The following is a 22,829-nucleotide window of genomic DNA, read 5'->3' on the forward strand; positions in this document are numbered from 1 at the left end:
TTTTACACGAGTCTTTTAGATTTTCGGAGAGAACATACATAAAGAAACCAACATTCCAGTGGACATCTATAAAGTTTTCACTCTATTTTTTCAAAAATTTTTCCTCTATTTTTGAGCTTTTCTAAGAAAAGGGCATGCTGTATTTAGGAAGCCAAAGTGTTATCCTGTAATCAGTCAATTTATAGTCTTATTGTCAGCAGAGGGCTCAAATGCATCATTTGAGTGTCACATGTAAACTGCCTGCTCTAAACCTAATGCTTGATCATATTTGTGCAAAAGAGAACGTACTGTGTATCCTTATGCGAAACCAATAATTACCTTAGAAGAAGTGCTTAACCTCAATTTTAACGCAACAGGATGTGGTTAAATTTATAAGCTATATCTGAATTATTGCAATAAATAAAGATTTTAGCTTAGCATGTATGAACACTGGAATACTAACTCATGAGGCTTATGGAAGATTCATGGCACAGTCAACAAATTTTTATTCAGCATCTCCTATTGGAGATGCGGCCATCACGTCGTAGGTGTCGGGGCATCTCTCAGTAAACAGCACAGAGAAAAATCCTCGCCTTCATGGAGTTTGTATATTAATGGGAGAAGGGGAGGACAGACAAGAAATAAATAAATAACATCTGTAATGTGCTAGACAGTGATAAGTACTGAAGGAGAAAAAGGAGGGAAGACGTGTAGAAAGTGTGTGTACGTGAAGGGTCTATTGAAGTTTCAGATGGGATGGCCAGCCAGAAAAGGTCTCGCAGAGAAGGTAACATGTGAGCAAAGACCTGGAAGAAGTGAAGAGTTAGCCCTGCTGGGGTCTGGGGAAGAATGTTCAGGCACAGGGAATAGCAATTGCAAAGGTCAGAAGCAGGATTTGTGGCTCGCCCAGCATTGCCCTGTGTTAGAAGTAAAGTGGGAGACAGGACCCTCGCACATGTTTTCTTACTCTTCCTAGTCTACTGTTATTTCTAACTAAGGGATTCCAACCACCCTGAAAGGTTTTTACACGTGTAATAAATGCTTTCTTGTTGTTGAGTTCATTGAATCCTTCAGGCTTCTGCCTCATACTATTTTGTGGTTTCAGCCATAGAGAAAATCTGGCTCATGATGTATCAGCCACAGGGTAAAGCTTGTGTGTTCAGTGACCCAGGAATCATACAGCTCAAAGACACAGGGGACAATTTCCTTTTCAACCACAGTACAATTATCTAACAGATTTGACTCAGTGAGCCCAACTTATGATTATTTATCTTTATGGGGTCCTCTAATGTCAGCATACCTTACAGACTTTCAACCCCCATATTTCAACTTCACTCAGTATTTCCTCTTCTGAGTATTCAGTATCTTTTATCTTGTGCTTTCTGAATCTGTTTAGCCAGCCTCTTTGGCACAAATATCAGCTTGCTCTCTCCTATCTGAAGCTCATTCCTTCCAACAATTTTTAAATGAGCCCTCGTACAGTAGCATGTAACAACTTTATTATACTAATACCCTAAAACTGTTATTCAATGTGTATGTATATATCTCACACTAAATATTCATTGTTTTCCTCTTTTCCCACTCCCTTAGCTACAAATTCATCTTCTCTCCTAAGTGATTTGTTTTATGATTTGAACCATTTAAAGAAGGATTATGGTTTTTGTTGGTTTAAGAGTTGTCAGCACCCACAGAAGGGATGAGTTACCTCATGAGGTTGTAAGGTTTTGCTACTGAAAGTGTTCACCCACATGTTGGGCGTGCTGTTGCATCCTGGCAACAAGGGGTGGGGAGTGCACAGGTGACCTGGAAAATCCCTGGGAGATTCCAGTAGTTTCCAGTACCTGATACACTTTTGCCACCCTGCCAAACAGTTAAGGTGATGAACATTTAAGGTCTAGCATAGTGTATATGTTACAGTCATGTACCACATAACGATGTTTCTGTCAACCATGGACTGTATATACGGAGGTGATCCCATAAGATTACAATGGAGCTGAAAATTTTCTATCACCTAGTGATGTAGTCGTAGTAACATCATAGTACAATGCATTACTCATGTGTTTGTGGTGATGCTGGTGTAAAAAACCTAATGTAGTGCCCGTCTTATAAAAGTATAGTACATACCATTAAGTACAGCACCTAATACTTGACAATGACAATAAATGAATATGTGCCTGGTTTGTATATGTACTAGACTTTTTGTCATTATTTTAGAGTGTACTCTTTCTACTTACGAAAAAAAAGTTTGTTGTAAAAGAGTCTGCTGTGTTATGCTGGCAGCAGCCTCATACACCTCCTGTTTACTGCATCTCTTGATTGTCTCTTTTTCTCTTGAGCTTGATTTAATCTCATGCCCTTTTGTACAGTAAGATGCTATACAGGCTTGTAGCCTAGGGCAATAGACTATACCATATAACCCAAGGGTATAGTAGGCTACACCATCTAGGTTTGTGTGAGTACAGTCTGTGATGTTTGCACAATGACAAAATCACCTAACACATTTTTAAAAATTTGTCCCCATGGTTAATCGGCACATGACTCTATATACATGTATATGTATATATTTCCCCTTGTATTTCAAAGTTATGCTCTTCTGGGAGCTACAATTGCTGAAGAGAATCTATCAGTCAGTTTTCTCCCCTTGTTGGTAGTCTGTCTTTCTGTCCTTGTTCTGTACTTTCACTATTAACTGACTAGGAGTGGATATGTTTAGTTATTTTCTTAACACTCTTATTAGAGAGCTCATATTTTCTTCCATTCTAGAAAATACTTGGCCATTTTTTTTTCTTTGAATATTGTTTCTATGCCACTTCTTCAGTCTTCTTTTTCTGGAAATCCTGTTAGATTAGGTAGGAATCTCCCAGTGTGTTATCTGTATCTCTTAATTATTCTTTAATATTTTCTTTAACTCAGTGCTGACTTCTGGGTACCATTTACAGTATTATTTTTTAGATCATTAATTATCTCTTTGTGTCTGGTCAAGAGTTTATTCCAGCGATTGTTCTTTTAATTTTAATACCATACTCTTTATTTACAAAATTTAATCTTGGTTCTTTTTCATCAACACTTGTTCTTACTTCATTATTTGTCTTCTTAGCTTTTCTTTCTTTCTTTCTTTCTTTCTTTCTTTCTTTCTTTCTTTCTTTCTTTCTTTCTTTCTTTCTTTCTTCCTTCCTTCCTTCCTTCCTTCCTTCCTTCCTTCCTTCCTTCCTTCCTTCCTTCCTTCCTTTCTTTCTTTCTTTCTTTTTTTAATGGGGCTATTTCTTCATATCTTTGTGCATCTAAGATACTAGTTTTAAAGTGAAAGAGTGAGTTCCCATTCCATGCATTGATGTTTTGGTCACTCTGACTCGGCATTACTTTTCCTCGTAGGTTTTACAATTTGAGATTGAAGGTTCAATTTTGAATGGAATGCTTTTCCCTTCCATTCTCTTCCTTTGTGTATTTACCCTTCTTATCTTATCTAGTGGTTTTGGGATTGCTTCCACCTGAACTCTGAGCACCTCCCACCCTTGCCCACGTTCCTAACCAGATCTTTTAGTGATGGTTTGGGTCTCTCTGCCCCTGGAGATACTGAAGACATCACTGATCTAACCATCAAGCAAACTGACAATTTGGTGTTTTTACTCTTTTTGTATTAAATTTTATATCTTCTACACAATAGCATTTCAATGCTTCCTGTTAAAAGCAAGGACACTACCCCACCACCTTGGTGTCATACCGTGAGACCACCTCGAATCTCCCACAGTATGTGGGGCACCTTTCATTTCTATTACACCGTAAGATATGAATCCTTGGCTACCTCTACCTGCTCTACAGGTGAAGCTCAGCTACATTTATGATCTGCAGTGATTTTGTTTATTTTTGACGCAGATTATGACTTTTCTCTCCTTTTTATTTCTTCTTTCATTGAAGCAGTAGGGAACTTCAAAGCATGAATGTACAGTGCCATGTATAAACCCACATGTATGTACAGATGCACATACCCAGACTTACATTCATTTTGGACTGTATTTTTCTTTTTCTTAAGGTATATAAAGAATGTTTGCTCTAATAAGATTTTAAAATGTATGCTTAACAGCTCTAAAGAAACATTACCTTTTGCTACTTTTCTGACATTGTGCTGTTATTTTTTCATACCTTAGCTAAACCAGCTTTTAAATACCTAACATTTATTGAGCTCTCAGCACCAGCACTATGCTAACAACTTTACTTACAGTATTTCATTTTATTCCCATAACTATGGGGATAGGGTAGAAACCATCACCTCCATTATATTACAGATTAGGAAGATGGGGTTTGAAGGATGAAGTGACTTGTTCAAGATCATGGCTACATGAACTTTCTAGAGTTAACTATATAATTTATTAGAGTTTGATTTAATTAAGGAAATCTTAATTTTTTTTTGTAAAAGAAAAATCTTGTTTCATATTACGTAAATTAGGGTCACAGGAAGATCCCTAGAACTGCCATAATATCTCTCATCAATGTAATTAATTCAGATGAGGAAAAATACATGGACCATGCTTCATTTCAGGGGTGATAATAATTGTGTATAACCCCTCCGATTTGTGTCGTTTGGGGAGCTTCATCTAGCTGAAGAAACACAATTATACTGGAAGCCAATAATGACTTACAAGCTCAAACTGTTATATCGTATGGTATTGAGTAGGTAGAATGTGAATTCAGAGGAAAGAGAGCTTAAGGTGGGCTGCCCTACCCAGAATGGTACAGAGAGAGACTATAGCAGTCATTAAACACACCATCTGTGGAGCCAGACTGCCTGGGTTCAAAGCTGTCTGCCACTTGCTAACTTTGTGACCTTGAGGAGCTCACCGACCTCTCTATACCGGAGTTTCTTTATCCTCTTTCTCTAAATGGACATCATACTAACACTTCACAATGTTATTGCGGCTCTCTCTCTGCCTGACTGCCACCTTCATAAGTTGCGTTCAAACTCCTGAGAAGGGGCTGTCCCCACTGGCTTTGACCTGTAGTAGTATTGTCCTCTCCTGGCCAAAGCTGACATGTGACCTGGAGAAGGGGCCCGTCTACAGTCCTAGGGCTCTCTCATGACATTGCACAAGCACACTGTGACACAAGCAATACAGTCTTGAGAATCCTGACGTCCAAATTCTCTCTTGCTCTTCCTGAGGATCGCTACTATTTAAGTAAAAGAGCTGTTGCTATTTGAAAGCATCTTGAGACCAACAGAAAAAAATAAAGATTCTAAATTCTGTCTGATTCTTACTGAGAACCAATCAAACCAATAGGCTCTATTATTATAAGAATAAGTGATTTCTCCCAGCTGGAAACACAAGTCATTCTCATCTTCTGCCTGGTTGCATAAATTTAACTCTCTATGTACTAAGGGAATGAAATAATTATTTAACTTAAAAAAAAAAAAGGCAAAACATTATCATGAGGGCTAAGACAGTTCATACCCTATAAAGAAACTGGCACATGATTTGTGCTCAATAAATGTTCAATTTCATCAGTAACAAGAATAACAGAAGCAGCATGATTATCCCTAATGTAAGTCCTGAGCTGGCCCTTGAACAGGGGAGGGTGTTTTAAGGGAGGAAAAGGAGCAGGCAAGAGATAAAGAGGACTGGAGTAAATGGCTGAGCACTCTTCAGCCCAAGACCTTTAGGTGACGGGTTTGGAAAGCTCTACTGCGCTCATAAAGCGCAGCTAACATACAGAGGGTACCAAAGAATGTATACACATTTTAAGAAAGGAAATAAAAATTGTATTAAAACTGTAATAATATATACCAACAACAAAAGATAAATACAAGTCATGTGTATACATTTTTTGGCACCCCTGGTATATTATCCTTCCTACTCCAGACTCTGGCCTGGACAGGAACATGATATTTGGGGAGGGTGAGCTATTCCTGTGTTTTACTCATCTGTTTGTTTGTTTAAAGTAAAGGTTCTCAACTTTGGCTGCACATTGGAATGACAGGCACTTTCAAAATTCCCAAAGCCCAATCCCAGCGCAGAGATTCATGGGTAAACGGGCTGGGTGTGGCCTGGGGTTTTGGAACCCTCCCCTGGTGATTCCAGTGTGCAGGCAGGTAGAGCAGCCCTGTCTGAGCCAGTCCCCCTTTATGGGTTAGGCCCCCCCATCCCAGGCCCTCCCCTTTCCTGCTGCTTCCCAGCCGGGAGTGGTAGCCATGGTTCTGGGCTACCCTTTGCTTTTCCAGTGATCCTTTCATTGCACCCTGATTACAAAACAAAAATGTGTTTGTGTGTTTGATTTATTTATTTGTAGTAGGTATTCCTAGATCATGTGCACCTCACAGAAAAGGGAATTGGGAACGGTGATGACTTCTCTGGTGGAAACTACTCTGGACGATATTAAAGGGCTGCCATTCCCCCCCGCCCCCCCCCCCTCCTCTCCCACTGGCTCAGGGAACAAAAGAGCAAGACGCCCATGGCTTTCAGCTGTGGTCCCTCCTGCAGCTGCACGGTGGCTGACAGGTGGTGAGGTCAAGTGACTGTCTCAACTTTCTTTCAGTAGTGCTATTGGGTTCCAGGGCTGAATGCTAATATATTAATGAAACCTCAGCCACACATTTGTTTGTTTCTCGGTGGCTGCTAATATCCTTGTGCTGTAAATCACAGGGAAGAAAAAGATCACCAGGCAGAAATGTCATTCCTTCGGCAATAACTCCCAGTGTTTAGAGGCTGTGAAGTGAATAATTATAGCCTTTGTATTAAACATTCATTATTTCACCAGCACCAGTCGGCCCGGCTTTGTATGTTTAGCCTTGCTGTGCCGACACTGAAAGTATCTGGACATAAGGGCCACAGTTTATCTCCTCACTGTCCCTGACTCCATGTGCCCTTAGCCAGGGAAGAAAACTGATGCGAATTCTGTGTGACCTGGGCACACTAGGTGCTCTTACACGTTTTCTCTTTGTGTTGTTCCAACAAATGTGCTCCCTGCCAGGCTCCTGGTCCTTTGATCAAATGCACTGGGAGTTCTAGACCTGGAGTCCTTTTTTTTGGATTTCCTTCTGACCTTCTGTGAAACCTACTATTTTCCACAGAGGGATTGTGGCCATCTAGTTCCCAGGTGTCATGTAGAAATAATGTGTGTAAAATATGAGCCTGCTGGTGATTAACTTGGCCCAAGAATTTATCTTTTTCTGTAGCAGTGTAAAAGAGGTGGCTGTAGCTTTGTATGGTGAAGTAGATACAGAATTTTGTATCAGAAGTCTTAGGTTCAAGTCCCAAGTCAGCCACTTCATAGGCATGTGTATTTGGACAAGTTATTGAATCTTTGTTGAATCTTTTTGCCTCTGTATCATTACGAGTGAGATTTGTCTAACCCTAGTGCGACTTTAAAGGGTGTTGGGCAGGTCCAATGAAGTGTCATTATATCTTTATATGATAGTGCTTTATGAGCCTTAGCACGATATAGTCTTAGTTGCTTTTTCTAGATTTCCCTGTGCTTTTTTTCCCTCCATGTTCATATGGTTACTTGTTCTCCTTGATAATTTGTTTTCTTCATGCGTTTGCTCATGTTGCAATGCTGTAACCCTACTCTTTGCCAGATTATCAACTCTTACTCATTGTAGTAGGTTGGTTTGTTGCCACTGAAAGATTTGTCCATCCCCTACTCCCCTGGTACCTGAGAATGTGACCTTATTTGGAAAAGGGTCTTTGCAGATGTAATTAAAGATCTGGAGATGAGATCATCCTGGATTGACTGGGTGGGCCTTAAAAATCTGGCAACAAGTGTCCTCATAGGAGGAGGTGACGTAGTCAGAGGGGGACACACAGGAGAAGGCCATGTGGAAACCCAGGGAGAGACTGGAGTTATTCTGCCACAAGCCATGAAGTGCTGGGAGCTACCATGAAGTGAAGGAAGCAAGGAAGGATCTTTCCCCAGAGCCTTTGAGCAGTGGTGTAGTCCTGCTGACACCTTGATTTCATACTTCTGGCCTTTAGAACTGTAAGAGAATAAATTTCTTTTGTCTTAAGAGACCAAGTTCGCGGCCGTTTGTTACGGCAGCCGCAGGAAACTACCGGTGATACTCTCATCTTTTATGGCTTGGCTCAGGTGTCCTCTGTTCCTGGAAGTCTCGTACCTTCCCAGGGCTGGGAGGGCTGCCCCTCCTCTGTGTGCCCACCATATCCCTCACATATCTGTCTCTGCAATTGCCCCTGTTGTATAATTACCCATTGATGTGGCTGCGTGTCTCCATGACACCAAGGATTCTGTGACAGTGGGGTTGTGTCTTATTAACATTTCCCACCTGGCACACGGCAGCTCACTACGTGTTTGTTTTATGCAAAATGAATTTTGCTCTCAAACTCGCTTTCTTCTTTATTAAATCCCATATCAGCACATTGGCCTAGGCTCTTTGTGCTTCTATAGAGAAGCCATGAGTCTGGCTTTTCATCTGTAGGCCCCTTTCCTCTTTCGGCACATGCTTCCCTGTTAATAATATTTCTAAAATACTATTCAGGCGCTTGTCTACCTAGAGACTCTTAGTGACCCCAAAGCTCTTTCAAGTGCCTCCACCACCTGGTTCCAAAGTATGTTTCCAGCTTTATCCACCACTACCCTCCTCTATGAACTTCTGTTCTAGGAAAACAAATCTATTGCTGTGTTTACAGAACATGCTTTCTGAATGTAAAACCTTGGCTAGATCTATGGATGACAGGAAAGCCCATCTCTGTTGAAGTCTTAATTACCATGCAGAGATTTCCATGGCATTCTTTTCCCCTCAGTGAAGGAAGTGGATATGTTTTAAATAGCAGATTTTTGCTCAAATTTACCTGTGTGGACATAGGAAACTTAGTCTCCAGAAACCCTCTCTGGCCTTCCCTCTATTGAAAACATAAAGTGGCATAGTGGGAAGGGCTTTCCAGCCCTTAGTTTGAATCCTGCATCAATTACTTGCCAGCTTTGTAACCTTGAACAACGTATTTAATTTCTCTAAGCATCAGATTCTGCATCTGTGAAGTAGAAATGACAATCAGACTTTATAATGTTCCTGAGTGTTGAATGCAGTCATAGTAACTATTATTTATGGGATTAATGTGCGTGTGGCGGGGGAAAGGACCGACATGGTGCAATGAGCTTACCTTATTAAAGTTAATCGAGAGAGGATCAAATAATAAAGGCAATGTTGGCACGAGTGAAGGGTGTGTTCTAATTCTGTGTTTTCTTAAGGGAAATAATTTCCATCGCTTAATTCTTTGCAGAATAACGGGACCACTGAACATCAGGTGGAATCTTTCATAAAGAAAAAACTGGAGTCACTGTTAAAAGAATCTCAAATTCGGGACAAAGAAGACCCTGATACTTTCACGGTGAGGGCACTGCTGAAGGCCACGCACGAAGGCTTAAATGTACACCTGAAGCAGGTACATGAATCCCTCTTGTACTTGTCCTTTGACAGGAAAGAGAAAGCGCGTCATACTTTGTTTCCGATCACTCGTCATTTGTGAAATGCTTCTCCCGTTTCTTCCATTTCTATCCTCCTAATGCCTGAGAAATGAAAATCTATTGCAAAATGATGTGAAAAATGGTTCACGTTTGATCAATGGGAGTGAGAACAACAGGAGAAAGCCCAGCGCCCTGGACTCATCCTCCCCATGCATGTCTTAAGTGAGCGGAGGCTTGAGCCCTTCATGCACTGCAACCCCCACCTCTCCACGTTCGGTCAGCCTCTATGCCCCGTGGGGACACTCCCTGAATGAATCTCCCGTCTGTCCACTTCTCTTCTCCTCTAAGGCTGTGTCCCTATCTAAGCCAATGTCAACTCTCACCTAGACTTCTTTTGCCCTTCTTGAGTCTGATCTCCACTCTGAAATCAGCAGGAATCTTTAAAAATGCAGATCTGATCACATCACTGCACTGCTCAAAATTCTTTGCTGGCTTCCCATTTTGCTTGGGATAAATTATAAACTCTTTAATGAGGCTTTCAAGGACGTGCATCATTGCATCCTTGCCCACCTCTGCAGTCTCAGATCTCCTCATTTTCCCTGTGACACTGCCTTCCACAATTGTCACACCTGCCACAATTGTCTATATGCATGGTCTTCCTCACATTATGGTTCCTTTGCCTAGAACACTCCATTTCTACATCTGTTCCAGCTAAGTCCTACTTAGTCTTTTAAATTCCGGCTCCAGTGTGATGTTCTAAGTGAGTCCTGCCTTGACCTGTGGGTTAGGTTAGCTATCCCCTTTGTATTGCCTTCAGTAGCCTGCTATATCTTCTCTTTTGTGAAGGGTTTTGAAACACATGTGCAATTACTTGTTCAATGTCTAACTACCCAACTGGGCTATAGATTCCATGAAGACAGGAACCATGTTATTCTTGATAACCGTTATTGTGTTCTGGCTTGTCTAGTGCTAAGAATTTAGTAAGATCTTCATCAATAACCGTTGAATGAATAAATGCGTTGCACTCTGGTTGAGATTCTACTCTGCTTTCTAATAAAAAATATCCTAAGTGGGCTAGGAAAAGGGACAGTGGGTTTATTGATGGCATCATTGCAGGGCATTGAGGGCATTATTTTCTGGCTCAGAGGAGATCTATGCAATCATTGCCTCAAGTGATAGCAGCCTTCCCTGCCGTCACCACCTGTCCTTCAGTGCTCAGGGCTCCACAGGCAGAAGGAAGATCACCTGGGGTCATCCTTGGATCTAAGTGACCACTTAGCATTACTGATTACTCTCTAGACTCTACAGAAGGTTAGCTATTTAAGCACTCGGCTGTTCCTCAGGTCTATTTAGTTTCCAAACATAGGACACCTAATTCAAAATGGCTTAGATAATGAAGGAAAATGTTGGGTTAGGTTAGTAGCAAGTTCATTTGCAGAGTGACCTTCAGGGTTTAAGTGTCAAAACTTAACCCCTGGAACTGCCAAGGTCAACGCCTCGGGAACTGCATGTTATGGGAGATCGAACGGAATATTGGGGAGGCAACCAGAATGCCAATCACAGAATTATTGTCCTTGTAGTTTAGGATACAATTTTGGATGTTCTTTATATACACGTAAATAGCAGTAAGCTTCTTCCTCCCCTTCCTCTCCCTTCAGCCACTTATTTACAACTACACAAATGTCTGTAAAATCACATTTGGTTAGCCCAGCTTCATTTCAGCGGCTTGTGCTTGGTGAACTCTCACTGGCTAATCTGCACCAATCACTTTCCCTTATGCTTTTGGAGAAGTCTTTGCTCCATCCTAGACCATTCCAATTGTGAGGGCAATAGTAAGTCTTGGAGATTTTGGAAGAAATAAATTAAGTCCATCTTTCTTTTGCTATTCATGGAAGAGTTCCTAATGATAATTTCTCCATCAGGTAAGATGGTAAGGGACCACAACTTTCAGAGATGTAGTAGAGCAAAGCTCAGCCCCCTTCTTATTTTTCACTTTCCCTTAAATCCAGATGACTACAAGAATGCATTAGACTTGTATATAGTAAGTGGAGCCTGTGACTTTAAAAAACTGAGCTGTACAGTGCTGAGGTTTTTAACACTGCTGTAGTATTAGTTTTACAATATGGTTTTGGTTCAATGGGCAAGCTAAGACAAGTTACCACTGAGACAAGTACCTCTGTGTCAGATACATATGCATATTTAGATCCAAGGGTGAGAATTTGCTGTGTGGTTCAGGGCACACGTCCCTCTGGCTTCCTTCTTCCTGGATCATCATTCAGCAATGCAGTACTGTGTTCTATCTGTGCTGTCTTTTCCCTGGAGAGCTCTGAAATAAAATAAAAATCAAGTTCTCATCCTTCAAGCTGAAAGAACTTAGTAGACACAAAAACGTCTGCCTTCTTTAGAGTTCTTGAATCTACTCCTTTCTTTACATATCAGCGGTGGCTGTCTGGATAGCCATAATTATCCCCAAACTGGACTTTTCCAGGTTTCTTACTGTCCTTCCCCTCCAATCTCTCATTTACACTACTACCATAGCGATATTTCATAAATGTGCATCTGATCATGTTATTCTCCTATTTTAAACCATTCAAAGGCTCTTCATAGTTTGGAGGACGAAGTTCAAAGTTTAAGATGTAGCTCAAAAGATCCTTTCTCCATATCTGGCCCTAGCTCTGACTTGTCCGTCTGCACATATGTACAAGTACATGCATACACACCCCACTTTATTATGTTCTTAGCAATATGCCTTTGAGTTTATTGTTTCCTTGGCCACAGCACACGTCCTCTTCCTCATTTCACATAGATGGTATCTACTCATCTTTCCACTTCAGCTGTTGAGTCACATCCCCTTGAAAGTCTTTCTTGATCCTCCAGTCTGGGGAGATGGCCTTCCTGTGCCATCACACAGTGCTCTTAACTTTCCCCGTCGTACTCTTTCACAGTGCGTTGTAATCATTTGTCTCCACTGTTAGACTGCAAGCCCTGTGGGGACAGAGTCTGCATTTCTCTTGTTTGCTGTCATCCTGTATATATCGGGGGTGCCAAAAAATTTATACACATTTTGTTTAAGAAAGGAAAAAACTATTAAAATTGTAATACTCAATATATCCTGATAACAAAAGATGACTACAAGTCGCATTTGACTTCTGCAATTATAAGAGGTGCTCAAAGTGGTTACCATCAGCACCCAGACACTTCTGGTTATGGGGAACACTGTTTGGTAGACTTCTGTGGTGAGTGTGTACACTGTTCCAACACCACAGCAGAAGCAGCAGGACTTGTTGCTGTGCGAGGCCTTTTGGGTCTTCCCGTGTGCACATCACACCCAGTACCATGCGTCTCAAACTTACCACGGATGCGTGCAGTTGTTAGGCGTGTTGGAGGCTCTGGTGCATACTCACGCGTCCATTGTTGTACTTCCACAATGTTCTCGGAATTTCAAGTACCACTTCAAAATGGTGTTGCGCTCCTCAAACGACACCTGTACTTCCGCCATTTTCTTTGACTGTCCTGCCTGTCGCATGGTGATGCTACCATTCATTTGATTAATGCCATCTTTTGAGCAAATGTCATACTCCACATTGCTACTGTAATTCAATTCAACTTCAAAAAGGAATATATAGATAACATCTCTTAAAATGTGTATACATTTTTTTGGCACCCCCGGTATATGCCAGGTTCCTAGCACAATGTCTGATTCATGAATTCCATGAAAGACATGGTGCTGATGCTCAAGTTGGAGAGAGAGATTTTATAGTTCCCTTCTATATAAAGAGAGGAGGGAGAGGAAGGGAGGATAAGCCAGCAAGGAGAATTAGAGCTACACAGAATCCCTGTTTGCTCACCAACTAGCTTTGTAACTTTGGGCATATAATTTAACTTCATTATATTTCAGGTTTTTCATTTGTAAAATTTGGATTTGAATCATACTTATCACCAAGGATGATTGTATATATCAAATGAGAATCTATGTAGCATAATCCTTGGAACATAGTATGTGCCTACTAAATAGGATGACCATATTCCTCAACTTGCATGGAGCAGCCCTGCTTTGTACTTATTATCCCAGTGTAATTATTAAAAGTACCCCATTTCACTCCCCTGTTGGAACAATAAATGACATGATCTCCCTACCAATAGATGGGCTATTAGAAATAGAAAGGAGCTCAGAAGTTAATTGGTCCATTCCTCCTCCATTTCACAGATAAGAAAACTGAGGTGAAGAGAAGCAGTTTACCAAGAAGGGACATATAGCTACTTGGTGGCAGAACTGGTTCTCTAAACCTGGAGAACAGTGTAACTTCTATAACAACATCTGGCTACAACATCTAAGTTCTTAATTCCAGGGTCTTTAAACAGTGAATGATCAGCTTTAATAGATCTACAAAGGCAGTCAGATATACACAGTCAACTGAAATTACCCTATAACTCCTCTACCCTTCTAGTATTTTCTGAACTATCCCTTACCCCAACCAATTCTCAATCTTCCCCACTCTCCACCCCAAATTACATCTTTGATTAGTCTCTATGGATATATGTAGGTGCCCTCCCTGGGTTTTTGATTTTAAGTGGTGTTACTACTTTTAGTGGTATACCTACATTTATTCCATTTATGTGGTTATTTCTGGTTCTTCTCAGTTTAGCTGGAAGTCCTGGGAGAGTCTGGCCTGCTGGTCTCTCCTTAAACCATGTCATTAGTACTGAAACACCTAGTGTCTGTTTTTAGGGGTGATAATTGAATAAGCATCTAAACCCTTTTCGCATGGTGGCCTTTCTGTTCCCTAATGAGAGATAGGCTTAAGCAAGGAGAGCTCTAGGCTAACAAATGAACCCACATGAGGAAAAATTCGGAGGCTGTCATACTTCTTTCCAACGCTTACCATATTATTTCCATGAACAAGTAAGCTTTCCTATGGTTTACTTAAATAAAATAAAAAGTGTTATTACCTACCTCATAGATATACTTGAGTTTTATTGAATTTTAATCTTTTAAATTCCCAAATAACAGTATTTTATCAATGTGGTTACTGTTTTTATTCAACAGAAATAGCTCTTAATGACTTCTGGCCGTTTTTCAAAATTAAATGTGCTTTTAACTGAAGACGATTTTATTCCCATTCACTGCTAAAGAAATGCATCTGCGCTGTGGAGAGCCTTGTGAGCAGGCACTGGACAGGCCTGCAAAGCGGGGTGTTGCTGCGAGGCACTTGAGCGCAGCTGTGGGAAGCTGTTGGCAGTTCCCGTCTCCTAGCTGGTGCCCAGCCTTCTCCATGTTAGTCTTCCCCTCATTGAGGCAGACTCAGCCACCTTTGAGGTACTGGAGGGGTGCACCAGGAGGAAGTGAGCAGGCCCTCTTGCTTCCCACCTAGAGGCAGAGGGAGAGAGGGGTCCCTGTCACTCTACCAGAGCTAAGAAAAAAAAAAAAGGAATGAAGAAAAATAGTTTTATTGTGCTTTATTTACTCAGCATTCAGATGTGAAGGAGAGTGGAAAGAAATCACATGGGCGATCCCTCATGACCAATTTCGGAAAACATAAGGTATGAATTAACAGTAATAAATGTGTGAAATTAATTTAAGTTACATCTGGAAAGTAACAGGAGAATATCACAATAACCTCGGAATAACTGAAGATTTCTTAAATAGGACTCCAGAACAGGAAAAGTTGATAATTAAACTAGTTTGAAATTTAGGAATTTCTATTCATCAAAATGATGAAAAACAAGTAGTAAACTGGGAAAGTATATTTTCAATACATATATCCAACAAAGGACTTGTATCCTGAATATATAATGATTCCTACAATCAATAAAAAGACAGATATCCTAAATTAAAAAAAAAAAAAGGAAAATAGACTTAAATGGTACTTCACAAAAGAAGAAAACCAAGTGGCTAATATGGAAAAGGTTCTCACCCATATGAGTCCTTTGTGAAATGCAAATTAAAATGACAATGAGATTCCGTACATACCTACCACAAGAACAAACACAAAAAGACTGACAATTCCAAGTGTTAGTGAGGATATTGAGCAACTGGAACTCTCATGCCCTGATAATGAGAACATACATTTGTAATACTACAAACAGGAAATAGCTTAAATGTCCTTCAACAACAGAATGAATAAAAATGGTGGTATGTTCACATAAGGGAATATTTATTAGCAATGAAATTGACAAAATTATGATTACACACAATAATATAGTCTGCGGAAAAGAAGCTAGACCCAAGAGAGTACATACAGTTTGATTCCTTTTATATGAAGTTCAAAAAGAGCCCCCACCCCCCCAAAAAAATCTATAGGGTAAAAGTCCTTTGAGAGAAGGTAATTACTGAATGGTAGAATCAGATTTTTGGGGGCAGATAATATTCCATGTCCTCAATTGAGTGGTTTCGTTTGTGGAAAGTCATCACGCTATGTATGCACTTGTCATTGTCGTACTTTTCAAAATGCATGTTACTCTTCAGTTAAAAGGTAAAACATGTTTTATAAGCAATCAGTTATTGGATGGTGAACTTTATGTGTGAGTTTTTTCTAAGGCCATTACTTGTACTTTAAGGAATGTTGTATCTGGAATTTCCTGCCCATTAATAGCATAATTTATTAAAAGGCTCGAAAAGTAGTCAGAATAAAAAACTGAAAATAACCAAAATGTTCACCCATAAAGACGGCTTAAGTGAGCCATAATTCATTCACATAATGGACAGTTATGCAACCACTAAAAGATGATCACTCGAAATAGCTCAACATGCAAAATATTAAGTAAAAAGTAAGATGAAAGATTGATTATATGGTACGTTAACCATGATAAGATGTGTCAAAACTCTATGTAAAGAAAATATATCATCATTTATCCAAATATTATCTGCCATTGGTGATTCATTTCTTATTTTTTTTGCATTTATGTTAATAAATGAACTTCAAAAAGACAGATTTGCTCTTGTAACACTTCAAATGACTAACTATATGTAGAATTAGAGAATGTTTCATTTCTGGATTACACCCACTGATTTAAGTTAAAATTATTTTCCAAAGTAAACCTTTCAGGCTGTACTTTAGCTACTGTAGAATTAGAATTGTTATGCCTCAAGTCATAAGAATGAATGTCCACAGGAGTACTTATAGATTATTTTAATAAATATAAATAATATTTTAAATTGAAAGTTAATATTATGTAGCTTGCCAAATGACATTCCATGCCATCTCATTTAATCATCACAACAATAATAGTCCTTTAAAATAGATGTTGTTGTCCTACCCTTTAAAAGGCACAATAGGAAGCTAGAGAGGTAGCCGCTTACCAGCTTGGTGAGAAGCCAAGCTGGAACACGAGGTCGTTAAATGCTGGGGTTCCCACACACACACTGAGGTTTGTGAGGCATAAATAACACCTGAGAACATTTCAGATTAAATTGGCGCCTTGCTGTGAGTACAATAGAGGTGAGTGTGTGTATGCCAACAGTGTGGCTTGGTTTTTATTTGTTGGGTGTGAGAAAATCTGTAAGGTAACATGGTCTTGCGGTAATGCAGGGATGGAATCCCTTTCCTTTTTTTAAGCTGCATTCTCCAGATGTCCAGGGTACTCTGTCTGAAGGTTTCTCCTTTGTTTATGGAAGCTGTAGTTTTAGTGGCAAGGTTTTCTGCAATTACTGGGGTCCCTCTCCTTCACTGGTATTGTTGAGGGTATGAGTTGCCAAATATTGGGGTTATCTCCGATGTGGTGGGGAATGAAACCTCATTATTCCAAAAAGGTTTTATGTCTAGCAGCTAATCTGCCCAGAAGACACCAGATTAGTCCTACAGCCTTTAAGCCTGAATCCTTTGGGTAACAGTTTTCATTCTGCTGCTAGAAATTAAAAAGGGTCAAAACGTGAAAAGAGCAGTTTGATATAGATGGCCATTTCAGTGCATACTGATCAAAGGCAGGACAGGTGGTTATTCATTAACAAAAGGAATAATACTTTTTAAATCAAATCTGCCTTTTACAAGTCAATTAGAACAGTGACCTTCCTATAAAGAGGACATTTTAGTCCTTATAATTATTTAAATAGATGTTACAACTTTGACCCTACTCCTCATAGAGAGACCTTCGATGCATGACTAATAAGGTCTTTCTAAAACCTACATTTTATGTGGTGTAGAAGTCAGTTTAAACATAAACCCCTCAGTTTTGCTTTAATCTTATAATTAGGCCATAGATATGCTTCTTATTAATGGTGAGGCAAGTTGCAATACTTAATCATTTTTTCCCCCTTTGAGCTATTTTCCTTGTGTGTGTATGTGTGTGTGTGAGTGTGTGTGTGTGTGTGTTGTGTGTGTGTGTGTATGTGTTGTAGATGTACCTGATGCGGTGAGTTTGTTAAGTTTACTGTGATTTTTCTGGCAGAAAACCACAAAATCGCAGTGTAAATCCTACAGCACTGATGATGAGGAGGACGCACAGCAGAATCCTGGCAAGGAGATCAGCCCGCTGTACCGGTAAGAAAGCGTCTCCATGACTTTCGCTCAGACTCCCTGAGCCTCTCCATCCTCATTAGCTTGGCTGTTTTAGTTACATGGGTCTAGACAGTTGGGAGATAAGGTAACGTGCTCATTGCAGTGGGATCTGTGAAGATCAACGGGTAAGAGATGATAATACCCATAGGGGACTTTACACTGGCTTGTGCACAGGGAGCTCTGCAATGCTAGCTGTAGCAGTTGTCAAATAGAAGGTATCTTCAGAGAAAAGAGAGAGTGGACACGTGAACTACTAGTACAGAGGGCTCTCCCACCCACAGGAGACTGAAAATGAAGACAGATGATAAGCACATGTTAAGCACCAAGGATCTGAAATCAGCCAGGCTTCAAACGTTTATTCCTCCCACTTTAACATGGGCAGGTTAGGCTCCTCATTTGAATCTACTACTTAGGGTGATTGTAAGGATTAAAGGATTGAAATGGCTTACCTTGATAAGCCCTCCCCCAATTAACGAAGGGCTGAAAAATATCAGCTACTGTTTGTTATCTTTGTCATTGCCAATAGAATTTGGGATGAGTAAAATGACCATATTTTTAGAACCCAAATTGTGACACATGATCTGATGTAGGATTTTCTGGCAGTTTATGTATACAGTAAGTCTCACAAAGGGATGTAAATTATATCATAGAAAGACAAACACATGCACTTGCACACAAGTGTCCATGCATGTACACACCCCACCCCATCTCCCTATGCCTTTATTGAAAGACTGAAATTAAATGAAATTTAAAAGAAAATTTAAAAGAAGCGTGGAGGTCCTGTAGGAATGGATGGCATGTAATGTTCAATTAAGTTTAATATTTGATTGTACGTGTATACTGCATTTTATCCATTAGTTGAAAGACATTTAGGTTGATTTTAGTTTTTGGCTGTTATGAAAATGCTGTTATGAACATTCATGTATAAGATTTTATGTGGATATATGTTTTTATTTCTCTTGGGTATATACTTAGAAGTGGAATCATTGGGTCTTAGGGTAACTCTGTTTAACATTTTGAAGAACTGCCAAATAATTTTGGCCCAGCATTTGTACCATTTCATATTCCCCAGCAATGTAAGAGGGTTCCAGTCTCTCCTCATCCTTGCCAACACATGTTCTTGCCTGCCTTTTTGGTTATCGCCATCCTAGTGTGTGTAAAGTGGTATCTCATTGTCGTTTTGATTTGCATTTTCCTAGTGACTAGTGATGTTGAGCATCTTTTCATGTTCTTCCTGGCCATTTGTTGTATCTTCTTTGTTGAGGATTAGATATTTTGATTGTTAGATGTCCACATAGAGGAGAAAAGTGTGGATGTGAGGAGAATGTAATAGTCCATGGAGCACTCTACTGTGTAAAGAGTAGTGGTAAAATTTGTTAAGTTGTAGAGGAGATCCCAGGAGTGGTTTATATGGGAGAGAGAGAACAAAGTAAAGGATGTTTGTTTTAAGAAAGTTGAAGAATACTGTATAGATAAAAACATAAAGAAGAAAATAAAAATCACTTGTAATTACACTTCTAAAAGAGAACCACTATGGAAGTTTTGGGGTATTTCCCTTTAGATATATAACTCTTGTGACCTGCCATGTAATGTTTCTGATCCTTTAGATTAGGTTCTCATTTAGCCAAAGTGGAGCAGATCCCCAGTGACCTCTATTGTTACTTCCTAGCCGGGAATGAAGCCCTTCACAGTAGAACTCACAAATACATGAGGAATAGACTGTGATTCTGGCTGAGAGGTGAATAAAACCCGATGAGTAGGGTGCTGTGGTGGAAAGAGTGCCAAACTAGGAACCACACTTGGGTTCTACTCCTCGCTGTATTAGGAGCAGGTAGGAGTAAACAGAAGCCCAAACTTCTTCCAGCTCTAAAATGTCATGAGTTCTGGGTGTGTATTTCACAGATTGGGTCGACGAAGGAAAACCATGAAGCTCTGCCGAGAGCTCTCAGATTTGGTGGTGTATACAAACTCCGTGGCAGCCCAGGACATTGTGGATGATGGTAAGGGCTGACTGTTTTTGCTTCTGGATAAACATTCTTGACCCTCTTTGTCAATTGTTAATTAATCTCTTGTTAATCAGATCATCAGCACACATTTCTGGGACTGGGTACAATCCAACTTGAGTTGCCAGGAAGCTGACTGTCAGTAGAATGTTTTTAGCTCCCAAGGAGGGCTCTATTGGTTATTATAATTGCCCAATTAACTAATAGCATTCAGGGTCCAAAAAAAAGACCAATTCCAAAACAGAAATATTTTTGGAAATTTCCCACAGGGCAGAGAAATTTCCTACAGGGCAGAGGAGGAATTCATTTTTGTAAAAAAGTAAAATACCTCAGAGCAAAATCTTCCCCACAGCTTGAACTATGGAGACCTGACCTGGTTTGATGGTCAGGTAACAGATCGCCATTGCCAGTGTGAGTAACCAGAAGAAAGAAGAAGTGAATTGGCTTAAATAATACCTTGGAATGCCCCATATTTTCTCATTGGAAATTTTGACTTTGATGAAAATGATTAAATCCACAGATTGAAATTTAACAAAAAGAGTAGAAATTTCAGAAGTGTTGGCTTTTTCACTGATTTTCACCCATCAGTTGCCATATATTGAGTTGAGAAATTCTACTCACAACTCTTCTTACCCTGAGCTTTCCTACTCGTTGCTCTTTTTCCCTTTATCCTCTTCCCTGCTCATTTTTTAATGTTGTTCAGTTAGTGAATGTTTATAGAAATTATGGTTACGTGGCTTTCTATCTACTGTCAATTTTAGTAAAAGTTAAATGTAAATCAATCTCCCATTTTTTCAGCAAGTCTTAGTGAAAGGAAACTAACATTGGGTGTGAGTCTTACGTCCTCGCAAGCCTCCAGGATTTTTCGTCAGGTCGTTTTCACCCCCTCTTTCACAAGTGTATCTTTTTCTATCTGCAGATTTTGTTCCCTTTGATGTTGATTTCTTCTTCAAATGGTGACAGTTATAAAAATTTTAAATTAATTTCACATGTGAGAGCATGATAAACTATAGAAGTGTCAGCAAGTGAACAACACATTCTTAGAATAATTGCTTACAACTAGAAAATGAACTCAGGGAGTGGGTAAATGGAGTTGAAGGTATATTTGGATTAGAGAAACATATTTTCTAATAAATGTGTTAGGAAATCATAATCCTATTAGCTTAGTGGAAAAATTGAGTACTTATTTAGCTTTTGAACTTCAGCTGTGTCTGTCTTTTATAGGGTTTTTTTAGCCTTAAAATTAACAATAGATAATGAATACATGGCTTTTCCTAATGCAAAGCAACTCTATTCTATTAATATATTAATTGATATTGCCTAATTAACAAGGTCATCTTAATGTGATGTGGTAGCATGTTTACATGGAGAGACAGAACAGCGGTATTGATTACATTGCTACTCCATTTGAATGTGGCTTGTCAAAAAGACTTTATATTTTCTCTTGTTATGTTCAAAGTATTCCTGATCAAAATCTTCAAAAAGGATTGTTTTTAGTATACTTGAGATATGTAAACTACATTAATAAGCTATGTCAATAAAATGTATAAGGAAACAACTTATATGAAGCAAATCATCAAATTAAAAACGAATTCTCTAATTTCTTTGCCTCCCACTTGTATTTATGACTGTTCCGAGTTCCAGCTCTAGAGTATAATTGCTAGACATTTGGCCAGCATTTAATATCTAAGGCTGCACATCCCCGGGGACAACAAGGCCCCTGGGAGACTGTGTGCTCTAATAAACATGCACAGTCAGGATATAATTCAGGACAGTTGGCCCAGCTAGCCCATGGGTCTACTCCACGGTTGCATGGGCCGAGTCCCTCAGTCTGGGTTCAGACACACTCAGCTTGTCACAGTGCACATTGGAATGAAAATGATGCTCTGGGTAAGTTTGGATCTTTGTCTAGACTGGCCTCTTCCAGCAGGTCCGGAAGACATATGGGCGGTTGTTTGGGGGGTGGGGGATGGATCGTTGGTGAAGGGGTGAAAGTGGTGGGGTTATTGTAGACACAATGCAAAAGAAGAGATTGGGAGAAAAGGGTATGGGTATTGAATATTTGGGGGGTTACTGTATCATGGCCCCCAAACTTGCAGCTTCCTTGGCCCTGCGTCGACCCCTCCAGATGATGATCCAAACAGAAATTTTAGTATAGACTTCTTGTTCTTTTACCTCCCTTTATTTTTTCCATTGTTTATAAACCTGGGTAGGTGGATGATTGTTTTGGTGTCTGAAACTTTTCTGTATAATGCTCTTTTGAACTACTTATTATTATCCCTTTTTCCTAAACAGGTTTTGACTGGTTCCATAATTCTATTCAAATTAACTTTAAAAATAAATTTTTCTTTTTCGGAATTGGTCTTTGTTCTTGGACCCTGAATGCTATTAGTTAATAATGTGTTTCATATGTGAGCTTTTTAGGTGAATGCCTTCAATGAATGTCTCCCTGTTATGTTGAAGTCACATACCGTGTTTTCCCGAAAATAAGACGTAACCGGAAAATAAGCCCTAGCACGATTTTTTCAGGATGACATCCTCTGAACATAAGCCCTAATGCATCTTTTGGAGCAGAAATTAATATAAGACCCAGTCTTATTTTCAGGGAAACACAGTAGATACTTTATTTATTCATGACTGTCTATATCTTCAGTAAAGAAATTCTATTTGAATTATGCACCTGAAAAATAATTTTGCTACCTGCCCTGTTCATACTAGCCAGATAGACATGAATTAGTGAGATGGTTGAACTCTTGGGAAACATGGGACCCTGAAATAGAAAGTTATCTTAGCATAGCTCTGATTTGGCCTCAAAATGTCAAAAGAGTCCCAAGAATGGAATTATATGGGTCGTTCTTGGTCAGGGGCTGCATCTTCTCCGGTTGGATTTTCTCTTTTGCTCTGCCTTTTACTACGGGTATAAACTGACATATTGTAAGTT

At 39.6% G+C, this 22,829-nt stretch overlaps 1 protein-coding gene across 7 annotated transcripts in view; it reads left to right on the forward strand.

Moving 5' to 3' along the window:
- The window catches only part of PLCH1 (phospholipase C eta 1), a 192,418-nt gene that overhangs the window by 151,580 nt on the left and 18,009 nt on the right, over positions 1–22,829 (forward strand). For all 7 annotated transcript variants that reach the window (XM_033089879.1, XM_033089890.1, XM_033089832.1 and 4 more), the window contains 4 exons: positions 9,207–9,368; positions 14,860–14,931; positions 17,776–17,867; positions 19,788–19,885. In XM_033089879.1, the coding sequence (XP_032945770.1) occupies positions 9,207–9,368; positions 14,860–14,931; positions 17,776–17,867; positions 19,788–19,885 (424 nt within the window). The remainder of the gene's footprint in view (positions 1–9,206; positions 9,369–14,859; positions 14,932–17,775; positions 17,868–19,787; positions 19,886–22,829) is intronic.

Source organism: Rhinolophus ferrumequinum, chromosome 2 (genome assembly GCF_004115265.2).
Source record: "Rhinolophus ferrumequinum isolate MPI-CBG mRhiFer1 chromosome 2, mRhiFer1_v1.p, whole genome shotgun sequence".
Taxonomy (NCBI): domain Eukaryota; kingdom Metazoa; phylum Chordata; class Mammalia; order Chiroptera; family Rhinolophidae; genus Rhinolophus; species Rhinolophus ferrumequinum.